Source organism: Scatophagus argus, chromosome 3 (assembly GCF_020382885.2).
Source record: "Scatophagus argus isolate fScaArg1 chromosome 3, fScaArg1.pri, whole genome shotgun sequence".
Lineage (NCBI taxonomy): Eukaryota > Metazoa > Chordata > Actinopteri > Scatophagidae > Scatophagus > Scatophagus argus.
In genome coordinates this window covers 14,674,731-14,689,860 of record NC_058495.1, presented here as the reverse complement: position 1 = coordinate 14,689,860, position 15,130 = coordinate 14,674,731, and the positions used below count along the sequence as shown (strand labels likewise).

Sequence of the window (15,130 nt, the reverse complement as noted above, 5' to 3'; positions counted from 1 at the left end):
GAGGGACCTGGGGACATTATGGCATACATACAGTAGTACACTTGAGCACCACTTAAGGAACATGAAGAGTAGATGATATATTGTAAGTGGGTCAAACTGAAAATAAAAATGATAAATGGGCAAAAAAGAGAGCAGTTTTTGCAATTACAGATGTGTTTGGGACTCATACATCTAAAACACACCAAAACAATATCAAACGCTAATTCTAATCTGTGTTAGTGCCTTAACGGTGCTTTGAGTGTGCAATGGGGACACAAGGCCTCAGTTATCATATTCCCCTGCTAGTTCCACTCTGGGGATGTCCCGGGTCTGCTATTCCCATTTCAGGCTGCAGGTGTGGAATAGGAAAGGCAGGGACCCAAGGGGGAGGAGCAGTGAGGAAGGTGTTCGACCTGGGAATGAGCGCAGAATGAGAGGCACATAGTTTAGGTGTGCAGATTCATTTGCAATTGAGCTCGTGCCTCTCTGGTGGAGCATGCGGTGCCCTGTTTTTACATCCTGCTTCTTCTTCCTCCTCCTCAATCAGTGATGATGAGCATCCCGTCGTCATTCACTTCTCCGTCACAGAACATTAGTGTGGTTCAAGAACAGCTCATGACCATTAAATTGTCGCATACACACCTGGAAAAAAACAAGATGATTTCATTCTTATCATTATAACCAATCGCTTAGTTTAAAGACATGTAATCTATCCTTCTATATTTGAAATATTGTGTGCATATACCTATTTACAACTTGAATAAAGTTTATTATTTTATCTGCTAGGGAAATCTAATGAATCACAGTTGAACTGTCTTACCACTGCCACAAGTCTTTTAACAAGTAAACTAAGGACATGGGATTATCTTGCTTAAAAGTAGAAATTAGTCTTGTTCAGTTAGATACATGTTTGCTTTCATATACAGCATGTCCCTTTTATTATATTATATATATATATTAAATATCTCTGGTTCTGCTGCATCAATTTTGCAAAAAAAAAAAAAAAAAATTAAACTGTCCATCACGGGTTTGACAATGTTAAAGGAGTGTAAGTGAGTGAGTGAGTGTGTTTCCCATGGACATATTGCACTTTTTACTCCATTGTATTTGGCAGCTACAACTTAATAACTTCATTCTAAAAGGTTCTTTGTGGAAACGACTCCAAACCATTTTTGTTTCCATTTATCATTTTGAGTTTTCTGTGTGTATAGTTACCTAACAGATTCTGAATTTTCATACCAATCTTTGTTAAACTGTTCAGAAAAAAATGTGATGCAACAACAAAGCCAGCTGCCACTTTTAAATACAACTTAGGTCAACATATTACTTCATTAATAGCATAAATGATCAAAAATAATAATCACTAATAGTTGGCTACAGCAGTATGAAAGCAACCTTCAACTTATAACTCTTTCTTAACTCAAAAAACGTGAGAGTTTCTTCCACTATTGAGAATACAATACTGAATGTGGGTTATGGTGATTTAAGATACTGAATCCAGCAGACATGGACCCACATACTGCAGAGAGAAGGGGCCATTAAATGAGTCCCATAGATACTACTGATGCTCTAACACCTCATGTGACCAAACTTACCCCGTCTGGTCAGAGCTGCCTCTTGGGTGACATGAACTTGTGCAGCAGCCTCAGTGTGCGGAGGGATGGATGGCTGGAAGAGGGGATGGAGCAAACACCTGCTCACATGCAACTTCAAGCTGTCACATACAGTTAGGCTCAGCCGACTGAGCGCGTCTCCCCTCCGTTCAATGCAAAAGTGCTGCGGATTTGTCGGCCGCCTTCGCAAAGCAACAAAGGCCAGTGGGCCTCTCCTGTTTGTCTGGGGTGTTTCGGTGTGCTTATTTCACACACACACACACACACACACACACACACACACACACACACACACACACACACACACACACACACACACACACACACTTAGGCGGCGAGTGGAGCTCCAGGGGCTCGAGCCACGGGCCGGCCACGCGCGAGCACGAGCTCGTCAGCAGAAATCGGATGGAGGGAGGAGGAGGAGGAGGAGGAGCTTCACCGTGGAGGTTAAAACCCAGAGCCCCCGCAGAGTGACCCACGCTGACACTCTGTGGGACAGCTCTGCACAGGGAAACCTCAGCACATCGTGTGTACAGAGAGAGAGACCGGAGATCCTCGGAGAAAAGAAACTTATCATCTGACAAACTTTCTGAGGAGGTCCCGGGACACAGCAGCACGGGTATGTTTCAAAAGGGTTTTCTCGAAACCTGAAGCAGATTATACAGCTAATATTTGTGTGTATCTGTACCTTAAAAACTGACCTACCACCTCCCATTGCTTTCGCAGCAAATCATTTTTAAGCCGTGTCAAAATATCCTGCAAGTTGTGTAGAGGAGCCTTATGTACAGCAACTTTTCTTTCAGTATGATAATGTGGTCCGGTAATCTGGACATCGAGAGGAGGAACAAGCTGCAGAAAATCTGGCCTCCAGATTCACAGAAGCAGCAGGTTGCAGCATGTATGAAGCTGTCAAGAGTAAAGAAAACAGAATTATTATTATTATTATTATCTCATTATTACACTCGGGTATTGCGAGCTGTATTGCTGAGACGTCTGCTTCTCGCGTTTTGCATTTTTTCTCTTTGATGCAGGCCTACAGTCGTGTTTGTGTTTATGGTACGACTTGTAATTAAAGCATTAGTCCAATACAGGTTTAATTTATACGTGGTGAACTTGTTCTGGCACAATCCTGCAGTTTTGGTCTCTAACAAAACACTTAAAGTCAACAGGCAATTAATACATACAATAAAAAAAAATATGGAGACTACAGAAGGCTTATTTCTATACGCTTTAGTCGTCATTAAGCAAATAGCTGCTCACGCAACTGTTGGCCAGCCAATAATATCTTCTGCGTTTGAAAATGTCTGATTTCAATCCAATCTGAGTCGTCTGTCACTGATCTATGGATGTCGATCTTTCATTTAATCCCATGGTCGTCGCTTCATCCATGGAGCAAATCCTGCGATGCCCCAGATTGAAGTCCTGTCGGTGACTTTATCTAGCCGGGGCATTACCGGTTCACAAGTTGACCGGGATTACCCTGAGTGAGGGGCGGAGAGGCGCAGAAAAGGAATCAAAATAGATGAGCAATGTGTGAAAATTTAAATAATCATAACTCATCACAGGGTGGTTGTCGAGGTTTTGTCTTTCCTGCACGATATGGGGTCAGTGAATCAGTCAGTGGCACTTGAAAGGAGCTGTCCGGTGCTGAACCAGTCCGGCCTGTTTGTGGATACAAAATACTTATTGTCGTTGGCCTGTTGGTTGTTATTGCTTAATGCAACCTCAGACTAGTTCCGGGTTGTATCTTTTCCAGGGAGGCAGCCATACTTTTTAGAAATGCTAAAGTCATGAGTCCCGATTAAGTGACCAAATTTCCTCCAAAAAATTATGACAAACCAAACAAACTCCCAGAAAACAAAACAAACAAACAAATGAACAAGTGTTTGACCTCCGTTTTCTCACGACTGTAGCTACAATCCTGATCAATTGCTTTGAAATAATTTATTATCAGCAGCAATACTTTCATTGCAAGCCAAGGAAGAGAAACCATTAGTTCTTCAACTTGGTGTAAATCTGACTTTGTGGCAGTTTTCCCTCACTCATGCAGACCTGAATGAATGTAAGTTGTGGTATAAGGTGTAGAAAGTTCTCGAGTCACAGCAAAGGCAGTCAAAAGTATTCAGATCCTTTATTTAAGTAAAAGTAACAAAACATGTAAAAATGTTGCGCGTGTTAAGTTCAGCATTCACATTTACAAAAGTATAGGAGTTATACAAACAACCTGTGTATCAAAAGTAAACATCCTCATTACCCCCAGTTTAGGGAGTCACATTATTAAACAGGATTATTATCAATGACACCTTGACATGGATGCAGTATTTTAGTGCACTGTTACTTTGTCTTAGTCGCTTGATGTGAAAAAAGTGACTGCAAAGTAACTAGGAGGGACAGCAAAAAGCACACAAAGTGTTGCTGCATAGAACAGATTAGTACAAAAGCCTCAAAAAATGTACTTGATGTTTGTAAAAGCAAACTGTAAGTGTACTGATGAGTGAAACATATGTCACCACCAATAACAAAATACACAGATTTAATAGGATAGTAAACACAGAAGACCAATATGAAGAATTTTCTCCACACACTTTGATGTTTTGTGTGAAATGTGGGACAATTTCTATAGTAATAAGGATTGTAACCCTGTTTGCAACGTGTCTGACGATGTCCTCTTGTTTCTAGAGTACTATGATGATTAAGCCATACATGAGACAAGGCGAGGGAGAGGAGGTCATCAGCCCTCTGCAGTGGATGGATGGAGATGTGAGCTCACCTGATGGAGACGCGTCTGTGTCATCGCAGCACTACAGAGTGGGTGGAGCGAACAAACAGGCCCGCGAGATGGGGAGCGAGGATGCAGAGGAAGATGAGGAGGATGAAGAGGAGGGACAGGAGGACGAAAGTGAGTCCAAACGACGAGGACCAAAGAAAAAGCGGATGACCAAGGCCCGCCTGGAGCGATTCCGCGCGAGGCGTGTGAAGGCCAATGCTAGGGAGCGTTCACGTATGCATGGGCTGAACGATGCGTTGGAGAACCTGCGCAGCATCATGCCCTGTCACTCCAAAACACAGAAACTGTCCAAGATTGAGACGTTACGGCTGGCCCGCAACTACATCTGCGCCCTGTCCGAAGCCCTGGAAGGGGGTCTTTCCACAGAAAGCAGGGCTTTCATGGAGACTCTGTGTAAGGGCCTCTCACAGCCCACCACTAACTTGGTGGCCGGCTGCCTGCAGCTGGGACCGGCTCCTGGCAGTGGGATGAGGCCTGAGGACAGACACAGAGCTCGGGCAGCACCTACTCCTCTCGGTGGCATGGTGAGCTACTCCTCCCCGGGCCTGCCGAGTCCGCCATATGGCACTTTTGACTCTGCTCACCTGCTTCACCTGAGGGCGATGAAAGGGGGAGTCTATGAGAATCATTCGCCGAATGAGTATAATGCCGGCGGTGTGGGGACGCCTCCATACGACGGTCCCCCTACACCTCCTCTGAGCATCAGCAGCAACCTGGTGCCCAAACAGGAGCCTTCACCCCACTACGCACCCCCACACCACTATTCCCCCTCTTCTGTGGACCAGGAGCTGTATCAGACACAGAGCAGCTATGATGTACACTTAGAAGGGCAGTATGACTCCTACCGTCCACTGCACATGCCCCCCCGACAGATAACCTCCGTCTACAGAGACTGAGATGAGTCACGAGTGTCGATCCTGCTTCAGCCATCAATACAGGCTGACTGATCGTCTTCGCTTTGCTTTTGCTTTGAACTGACCCTGATGTCTCTTGGACTTCAAGATTGAAGGATGAGTCGTTCAGTAGACAGTCTGCTTGTAGAGGAACTGTAGAATAATAATGTTTGTTTGGTTTTGTTTACATGTGATGTGGTGTACCTAGACTAGTACTCCGGAATTTTGTTAAAATTATAAAGTACTTGTCTTAGACCAATATATTTTCTTTAAAAAAAGATTACCAAATGATTCAGCAACAGGAAATGATGTTGCTTTGGCCATTTTCATGTTACTGTGATACAAGCACTTCTAATTTAGCTTTGGTTGCATTGGATATTCTACATAATTTAAAAGTATTTTTATTTATTCTCTAATTTAATACAGTGTATATGGACTTTGTTCTGATGTGCAGGTGTGTGACTGGCTTTCCTTTTGTATATATTTGTGGTCAATGCTTTGCTTTCTTCTACTTAGACCGTCAGTTTATCTCTTACGTTTCTTTTGTGTCCACGTTTTTTTGTTGTTTATTACAGTTTGTACTTAAAACATATTCAGACATGATTTCCCAGCAAATGTAGCTGATCTTCGGGAGGTTTTGGCTACACTTAAGACCCACTTTAAACCTGGATCAAAACTGAAGGGAAACGATGGAGTGAGGGATCAAGGTTCAGAGGAAAAAAGGTCACTCTCAGGTTAACAGCATGAAAACGATCTCATTTCCAACACATTTTTTATTGGATATCTTGCAATTTTCCGTATTCTTTAAAATTTTTGTTTGTTCTGGAAAATTTGATGTTATTAAAATATTAAAAATCAATCAGTCCAGAGAGTCTGTGTTTATTTTTGGTTAAACAGATAGATAGATAGATAGATCTTTCTGTCCGATGTGACACCATCAGAAGCGAGGGATCCTGTTTACTCGCTACTTTGTTTCTCATTTTTCTCCGCACATCTCAGTGATTTAGCCGCACTAATCCCCTGGCCGTCATTTAATGAAAGAGGCGGATGCGCGAGGCGGGATTGTAAGATAAAGATTTATGATTAACATGGCTGCCCAACCACACAGACTTTCTTCTACACTGAAACTGGGACGGCATAATTTAACACTCAGATATGTAATGGACACGTCTGTTCATTTAAACCTTGGAGCATGCATGCACAGACACAGACATTCAGGAATATACACAGTGGAGCGGAGAGGGCAATGACAAAAATCACGACAATCTGATGTCGGAGCTACTTCTGTTGATTATTGGTGCAGACTGGTCAGAGTAAAGGCCACCCACTGAGAGGTCAGTTAGAGGGGGTCACAAGGTCACCCTGGGTCGAGGCTCACTGGTGGGAATGGCCTGAAAGAGCTAGTTGTGTCATCTTTTCGCTGGTCAGCTCATCTCTGTGTGTGTTTCTGCACACATCTTGACTGCATCTTTCCATTCAGAACAGTGAGTGTTTGGTAAGTATGATGTTAGAGGTTATATTATGGATGAAAATGCTTATAATCCTGATAAACACGCTGATGAACATCCCACGCTTGACCTGCGCTGGGAGAAATATATCACTTTGTTTTCGCAGGGATTAGTATAAGCCTGTGTGTGTGTGTGTGAGTGTGTGTGCGTGTTTGTAGTGCATTTGCACTACAACCAGAGAAACCAGGGAATAACTTTGAAGGGGCAGGATGAATAACAAAAACAGGGCATCTCTGTGCTGTTCAAAGGCACAGACAGAACATGTCAGACTGGATATGTGAGATATTCTTTATTTATCCACATGATAGATGATAGAGAGTTGATACCTCAGTGTTTTAAAGGGGACAAAAGATTTTCCATTTGAAAAGGGCACTTTTGGCACCCAGCACAAATAAAGGGCTGCGTTCGACCTTACCCTCTTGACCCCCCCTTGACTGTGACTCTGATCAACATGAGCCTATGATCGCAGCAGAGCCTGATGTCTCATACGTTACTGCCATTTTAGCCAGGAGATTTTTAATCTTAGCAAGGCACATTCCTTTAAACGTTAAAGGCGTATTTGGGTAATGTCTCATCTTACAGGTGGTATTTTTGAATAGTTTTTGAAAAGTTTTTCCTTGTGAGAACTTTTTTTGGTACTAAGTTTAGGGAAAATACATTTGCTGCCTGCCAAATTTTGGAGAATAAACTTTCTTAATAATTTTTTTATATATATATATAAATGAAGGAGCACTTCTTTCAAAGAAAGGCACATTTTCCAAAAGTTGTTGATTTTAAACTGTTTCTCCCCCTGAGTAATGTTGGAAATTATTAGGAAATGATGAACCCTTTTTGTCAGTATTAAATATTGTCTCAGAATCTCTTTCCACTACCTGAATATTATCTACCAGCCAGCTATATGTTATATAACGAGTTGGATTTAGTAGTTATATGCAGCATGTGTCTGTGGAGGAGCACACATCGTGCGTGCATGGCTGTGTTATTTAGGATAAAACAGTATTAGGCAGCTGATAGGAGCTCAGTGTCTGAATGGTTGCATTAACACACTAATCCCAAGGGGAGAGGGGCAGTCAGGGCAGCACACAGTTATTGTGCACTTGTGCACTGAACAGAAAAACAGCTAAATGGGGCTAAACACTCACCAATAAATGCATCTTATCAATTCAAATGAAGTTCAGCAAAAGGTGGCATCCTGTGTTGTAAATGCACATGAGTAGTGCTTTGGTTGTATATCCGTATGGCCTCAATCGCACTTCACAGTTACATCAAGTTGTCTAATGGTGACACCAAGTGGCCAAAGTCTCATCTCTGGTCCAACTGATGATTTCACTTCAGTGACAGACCTTCACCACTTGGTGGCAGTGCAACTCCACTCTCTTCATATATGGCGCCAGTTCTACCCAACGCATCTCATCACAACAGCTCAAACAGAGAGACATGATCCTTCGCCTCTTGGCCTCTCTGTAATTGGTGAATGATTGAAATTTAGGTATCTGCCAAACAAAATCTGCAGAAACCTGACAGAATTTGTAGAAGACAAATCACATAACTGACATTAATGTTGCACGAGTAGAGACTGAATAAAACAGATAACATTTACTGAGATCCCAACTCAGTGTGCTGGCAGAGTGAGGGAGGAGTGGGAATAGAATTAACCTATTTACATGTAAACTGGTTGGTGGAGTGTGTTTGGCTCGGAATAATCAGGCTAATGAAGGTACCTGGGGAGTCAACTCTATCGGAAATCTGCATGCTGTCCTCTCTATCCAGCTCGCGATCTTATCATACTCTGTAATTATTTACCGTGAAAGGACAAGAAAAAGGATTAATCAAGGAAATCTGACTGATTAAATCTTCAAAGGCGCCACTGAAGTGCAAGGGCTAACGGGGAAGAGGGATGTGGTCGGCGCTTTTATCTTTGAGGTGGAAAAACAAGAAGACCAAAAACCACACAGAGCTCTCCAAGACTGCTGGCACACTGGGTTGAAAAGGAGCCAAAAACACTGTAGGAAAACAACACAACTGGGACCTTTTGAAGTATAGCTCTTCTTTGAAACGTCATTGCTTGATAAATGTTGCTTTGATATGGTGTGATTATGCCTTTATGGATAATGAGAAAAACAATGTGTTGAATGATTCTGATGTGGGTGGGTCTTTATGTTAAATCTAGAATTAACTACAAAGTTTGTTTCGCTGCATAATAACATAAAGTGTTGAATTGCAGCACAAAGTTGATCAAAAATGCCATGTATTGATCATCAGTTAACAGACAATTAACATGCCTATGAAAAAAAAAAAACAACATAACTGAAAATTAATTTTCCAACAGAGCATTTTAAGAGATTTAAAATACATAAAAAATGCCAGTGGTGGCAGGACATTTTATCAAGTCCTGTACATGAGTATAAATCTGAGGTACTTGTTTTCAATTTCTGCTATTTTATACTTCTACTTCACCGTATTTCAGTGTCAAATATTGTAGGCTACGTTTTACTCCACTATTTGTTTATCAACAAAAAAAAAGAGTGACATCAAACAACTTCCATAATATAAACAAAATCTCAATGCTTTTTTCCCAAAAAAACATGTACAATAATATCACCTTTCTGTAAAGAATTCAGTTTAATTTAGATTTTTTTTTATGTGTCTGTGATTTTAAGTGTCATGTTGAATCACTTAATAATCTCATGTTCAGCATTTGGCCTTGTTTGGCCTCCCTGTGAGGACAGAAATCCTCTGCCTCAATGTATAAGGTGTCCTATTACATGGGAGCTATTAATTGTCTCAGACAAAAGCCAACCTAGGCAAAGAGTACACGAACAGAGAGTTGTACAAATGTAACTGCGTCATTGTGGCCAACAGTTTAATTTGCAGGTTGAATGAGTTGTGAGGTCAGTCCAAACAGCTAACGAGTCGAAGGGAGTAAAGACATACAGAAATACTGGTGTGCCTCACAGAAATCAGCTGGATCTAATGGTAAACGTTCTAGTTAAAACATTATCGCAGAGAGAGAGAGAGAGAGAGACAGGAGGAATCAGGATGTGTGTGTGTGTGTGTGTGTGTGTGTGTGTGTGTGTGTGTAACTGTATCCCCCTGGTGAAATGTGCTTACTGCTCCAGTTTGCTGTCCTTCCCCACTGTCCCTTAACCTAAACCCTACATGTCATGTTGCCAGAAGGTGTTGCAGTCTGTGTGTGTGTGTGTGTGTGTTCACATTATGCAAATGAAATAAAAGTAAAGGTGACTGCCTTAAATTAAACGAGGACATGAGTTTACACGAGCATCTCTTCCTCAGAAGTGTCATGGTGGGACTCTGCCAAGCCTGACGGGATGGTGCAGTTACTGCTTTTACTGCTCGCATTAAACACTCGGTTTATCCAAACAGCCTCAACTCATTTACACATGAGCACTTCACACACACTGAATGTCATTAAACTCTCCGTAAAGCTTTGATAGCCCATACTTGACCACAATGTTTTGTATGTGAGCTGTAATGTTCGAGCCAGAGCAGAGCCGACGTCTTCTCCTTCTTCTTCGTAGGCCTTTTAGCATTTCAGAATTAGACTGACATTTACTCGACATTGCGCCATGCGTCAGTCTCACCTCAGGCGTTGCCTCCTGCTCCTCTACCTAATACTCTTCTACCTCTCTCAAACAACACTTGCAAGCACATTTGTGACATCCGATCTGAATTTACACGTTAACTGGCAGCAGCGGGGAATCGACATGCTGGCGCAAAAGAGTCCCGCTGTATCATGTTTGTAAATTTTGTGTGACAGTGCTCATTTCACAGCCATCCACGTTTGATTACATCATCCCAGCTATTCCAGCACTTCACTGTGGGTGTTTCATTGGATGACAAATTGAACTGTTTAATGGGTGACTGAGAGGCTGTTTTAGCCTTGCAGTGGATCAGTATTTTAAGAAGGCTGTAAAAGTTATCTCCTGATGTTTTGCACTGTGGGATGCGACACAGAAAATCAACAGCACCAGAGGGCCGTCATCCTCAGATGACTGAGGATGAGTTGAAATATGTCACTATATTCCAATTACTGTAAAATTAAGGGCTTGATTAAAGACTAAGTTAACCAGGTAATTAAACTCGGTTAAAATAAAATAAATAAAATAAAAATAAACAATATACAGAAGTAGCTTCTTCTATGAAATGGCGGCTTTTCCACTGAAATTAACACAAGGAAATTTATAATCAGATAGGATTTCCAAAACTACAGGATATTAATATGTAGCCATGTTTTTTATTTCTTGAGACAACCTGAGGATATTGTTAGCACTCCTTATCAGCGGACACTTTTGACTAAACAATAAATAAAGAACTGTGTGGGCAGAGTCCTCAATATGATTATTGATTTTCGTATTTGGTAAGGCTAATAACTTCTAATACCTTATCCATCCATTAACTCTAATAACTTATCCACATAATGTAAGCAGACAACTGTTGTCTTGTACTTACCTGTGCTTAGGATATCAAAAGGAACCTTAATTAAGCACAAAACTTAATTTGAGGAACTATTTTTCATGTTAAATAATCTCAAAAGTTCTTATAGGCTAGACCAAGTGTCAAAACAATCATTTCTCAAAAGTAGATTGATTGAGATGAAGGTACACAGATTTTACAGAACCAAAACCCCAAAAGTAAGACTAAAGTGTGCACATGGCACAGGAGAGAGACTGACAAGTAACTCAGCCTCGGTTAATTGCGAATAATTGCTGTTTTAATAATTCTTAATAATTAATTAATTAATACTTCTTTAGAAACAACTTAGAAATTTGCATGTGATCAAGTTAGCTGTGTGACTAAGGCACATTTCTTATTTATTAGAGCCACAGAATGTTTTGACATATCTGAGATACGAAACCTGTTGGATAAAGCCGTTTGTGTGGAAACTCATTTCCAACAACAACAACAAAAGAAGACAACAACATATCTTTCTGAAGCCATCTGCTTCATCAGCCAATCATATTCACCAGGTCAACATCTTCTTCCCCCTTCAAATCACTCAAATTTGATAGACCAATTTTGCCAACCCCCTTCTCCTCCTCGACAACACACCAATCCTTGTTTCCTCTGATCTGTCATCCGTCACTGGGTTCCCCCCCTCCTCTTTGCCCTGCCCCTCCTCCTCTTCCTCACACTCTCTCTCTCTTACTGTATCTCGCTCCTTCCACAGTTGTCCTCACATATTAGGTTCCCCTTTCCTAAGCAGCAGAATTAGCCTCTGGAATCTTGTGCACTTGTTTCTTTCACTCCCAGGAAAGAAGTGAAGGCATGAAGGGGAAACAGAGAAGCACAGAAAGGGATTAAATGAAATCTAAAAAGAGCAAGATAAAGAGAGAGGGGAAGAGACGGAGAGGATGAAGAAGCTGAACATGAAGCTGCCTGCTGTTTGATGCAGCTTCATTGTGGGCATGTGACTGTCTGTTGAGCATTTCCCTCTCAACTCTCCAGTTGACTGGTGCAGGGTCTGCGCTCATGTCGTTCCGTGCTACTCTATTTGTCCCTTCGCAGTGATGTGAGCATACTTTAATTTATTCCACTCAAAGAGGACCTCTGTCTCTGATAATTTATGCTGGCTGACCTCGGACTCTCTACTGTACAAAACGTTTGGATTCACTTCCTTGTGAAGACCAGAGGCGACCAATGTGGAGCTCAGGTAAGCTCATCACTGACTGACTACCGAGCAATGCTAAACCACCCACAACTCCAAGCATTCCTCCTTTGATCACCTTAAAATGAGCTGAGGGGCGGATAAGCCAGGATCCCCTCATTATTGCAATATTCCAAGCGGAAATAAAGGGCCACTGGCAGTCTTACATGAGGCTTTGATGGTTTCTCTCTTTGATGAAAGTTAGGGCAGAGTCTAACAAATGTCAACACTCAGTGTCAGACAAGACTTTGCACTTAGATCTGGTCTGACCCCTGACCTTTCACATACATCTTGGGTATGATGCAGGGAAGGAGTGCTGGAAAGGAGAAGGAGAGTGAATTTAGGCTTACATAAAGACAGCACTGTTTGGATGCTTTATGACCAAACTGTTTCTTCATCAAGAAGAAGAGAAGGGCAGACGCAGGAGAAATAATGAACAATGGGTGATAAAGTCTTCTGCTTTATAATCTACAGATTCAAATGATCATTAGAATAGTTGTGTACACATCAACACATCTCAGTGGGATGGGTGCTGACAACCAAAAAAAATTTGCCTGAGGAAGACTGAAATATTGCTAATAGCAGTGAAGAGATACCAGTGTGCTGGTACTCCTTGTATTGCAAGATTTGAATTATTGGCCAAAGTCAGCTTAAATTGTCAAAATAAAAAGGACACAACTTTATGTTTTTCTGCATGTTGATTTGGTTTGTTGAAATGTGCCTGCGTTTAAAAAAGAAACTAGCGATAAAGATATCTGTATATTATGTTGCAGAGATGTAGTATCTACTGAAGTTAGCATGCTAAGCAGCTAGCCCCTGGCTCAAACAGGGCTTGAAATACTGCACTGTGCCTCAAGAGGCAATAGTTTGATAAGGCCTAAGGTGGGTGTTGACCAAGTGGCAACCCCAGGATCTGAAAAACACTTAAGTGCCAAAGGCTGCAGTTCCTCAAATGGCCACGTGAGGCTGGCTCCAAAAGCAAGTCAATCCCAATAAGATCCTATGTTAAAATGCCTGACTTTACAACAGAAACAAATATTTTACAGCTTAGTACTAGTAAATAAACAGTTTTGGCTTCTACGTCTATTCCCCTGTTCATGACAACTGCATGGGAGTCAATTTATTATACAACTTGCTTGTTTAAATTACATTAACTTGACTTTGAGTTATTTATAATTAAGAGCATGGCAACTTTGGGTGATAGCTAGCTGGGGGCTTTCACTTTGGCTACAACTCAGCTAATCTGAGTCCTTGAACTTGACCTCCAGGCCTTGTTCAAAGTGTTAGTGCCTTTTCAAAAATTTTCATGCAAATATCAGACAAATAATAGTCAGTAGCAGATGTCGCTGTTTCATGTTAATGTGCGACCCTGATAACTGGTAGACAGCTGCTGTGAGCTCTGGAGAACAGAGCAGAGTTGTGCAGAGCTCAGACCTTCTGAAGGAGTAAACACCCAGAGTTAAGAAGAGCATGGAGTTTATTTTTTTAAACTTTTGGGATGACAAAGTGGATTTGTCCTCACTCTCGTTACTCTACAGAAGTAAGCATGGCGCTGCTGAAATATTCCTTAATGTGCAGTAGTTCTCTGTTAACTGACCCACTGAATGGAAGGGAAAGTACTTTACTTTATGAACATACAGAGAAAATGTGGAAAAATGACACGACACTGGAGGACAACAGAAAGAACCAGAGCCTGTGGTGCCTGGTTACGCTTTAAAATGAGGGAGCACCAGATCAAGTTGAATTGTGTGGAAATTTGAGAATTGTCTGCATTGTGTATACACAGTATACACCATAGTAAAATATGAATTTACATACATATTCCAGAGAGAGGCGATTAGAGGGGATTAGCGGATACTTGATAAATTCAGAAACATAAACTTATTTATTTAAAGACTTTTACCTGTGTACTAAACCACAACTTGTCGAGCTCATTTCCCATCAGATCACACTGTCATGTAAAGCTCGTGTGCCGGTGGACGACTGCCCTCTTCACTGCACGGAGACATATTTAGCCCAGCGTCTGTATTTGTGTGTGGGTATTTATGTACAGTTCGTTCCTAGTCTCCATTCTAGCAACAACTATTTTAACCTCTGAGGTGCAGTAAACACCCGCCCTGCTCTGCCATCAGAGAACAAACACACTCTGTCATTTTACATCAAATATATTTACAGCCAAACACAGCTGGCTGCTTTTTTTGTTTGTATGTTTCATCCTAAACTCTAGTCTGCAAGTGGACTTTCTGACCACAAAGTAGAAACAGCAGAAGCAGTAAAAAGACCCATAATATTGAATTATGATATTGTTGGGGTTTTCTAAAACAGCACTTAACATAATTTGATTGTGTTACATATTGTCAATATATACTTAAGCAGGCAGGATAGAAAACAGCAGCAAGGTATGAGAAAAGATTTTTTTGGAAGTTTCCTTAATCTCTTCATCTTTGTCTGTTTGGCCACTTTAATCTCTCGGCAACTGATTTAGCACATGCTTACGGCTGTTTCATCAGTGTTACACACCAAATGAAGCTTTCATTAAACATTGGCAGGACTCCCCAGGATTCACTTACTAACGATAATGTCTAAAATTAGAGCTCAACAAGTCTGTCGACACAGTTATAGCCTCCTGGGAAGGTATGAGAGAATGATAGGATGGTAGGTCACACATGCAGGCACACACACAC

At 41.4% G+C, this 15,130-nt stretch overlaps 1 protein-coding gene across 1 annotated transcript; it reads left to right on the top strand.

Annotated features, from left to right (window-relative positions):
* Positions 1–1,930: 1,930 nt before the first annotated feature.
* Positions 1,931–6,081, top strand: LOC124056480 (neurogenic differentiation factor 4-like). Its single transcript, XM_046383932.1, has 2 exons — positions 1,931–2,211; positions 4,272–6,081. Exon 2 carries the CDS (start codon positions 4,278–4,280, stop codon positions 5,274–5,276), a length of 999 nt encoding a protein of 332 aa, XP_046239888.1. The 5' UTR covers positions 1,931–2,211; positions 4,272–4,277; the 3' UTR covers positions 5,277–6,081.
* Positions 6,082–15,130: the final 9,049 nt, after the last annotated feature.

What these genes read in the sequence shown, in the direction of transcription:
- LOC124056480 (XM_046383932.1), top strand. Translation starts at nt 4,278, where the DNA reads ATGATGATTAAGCCATACATGAGACAAGGCGAGGGAGAGGAGGTCATC.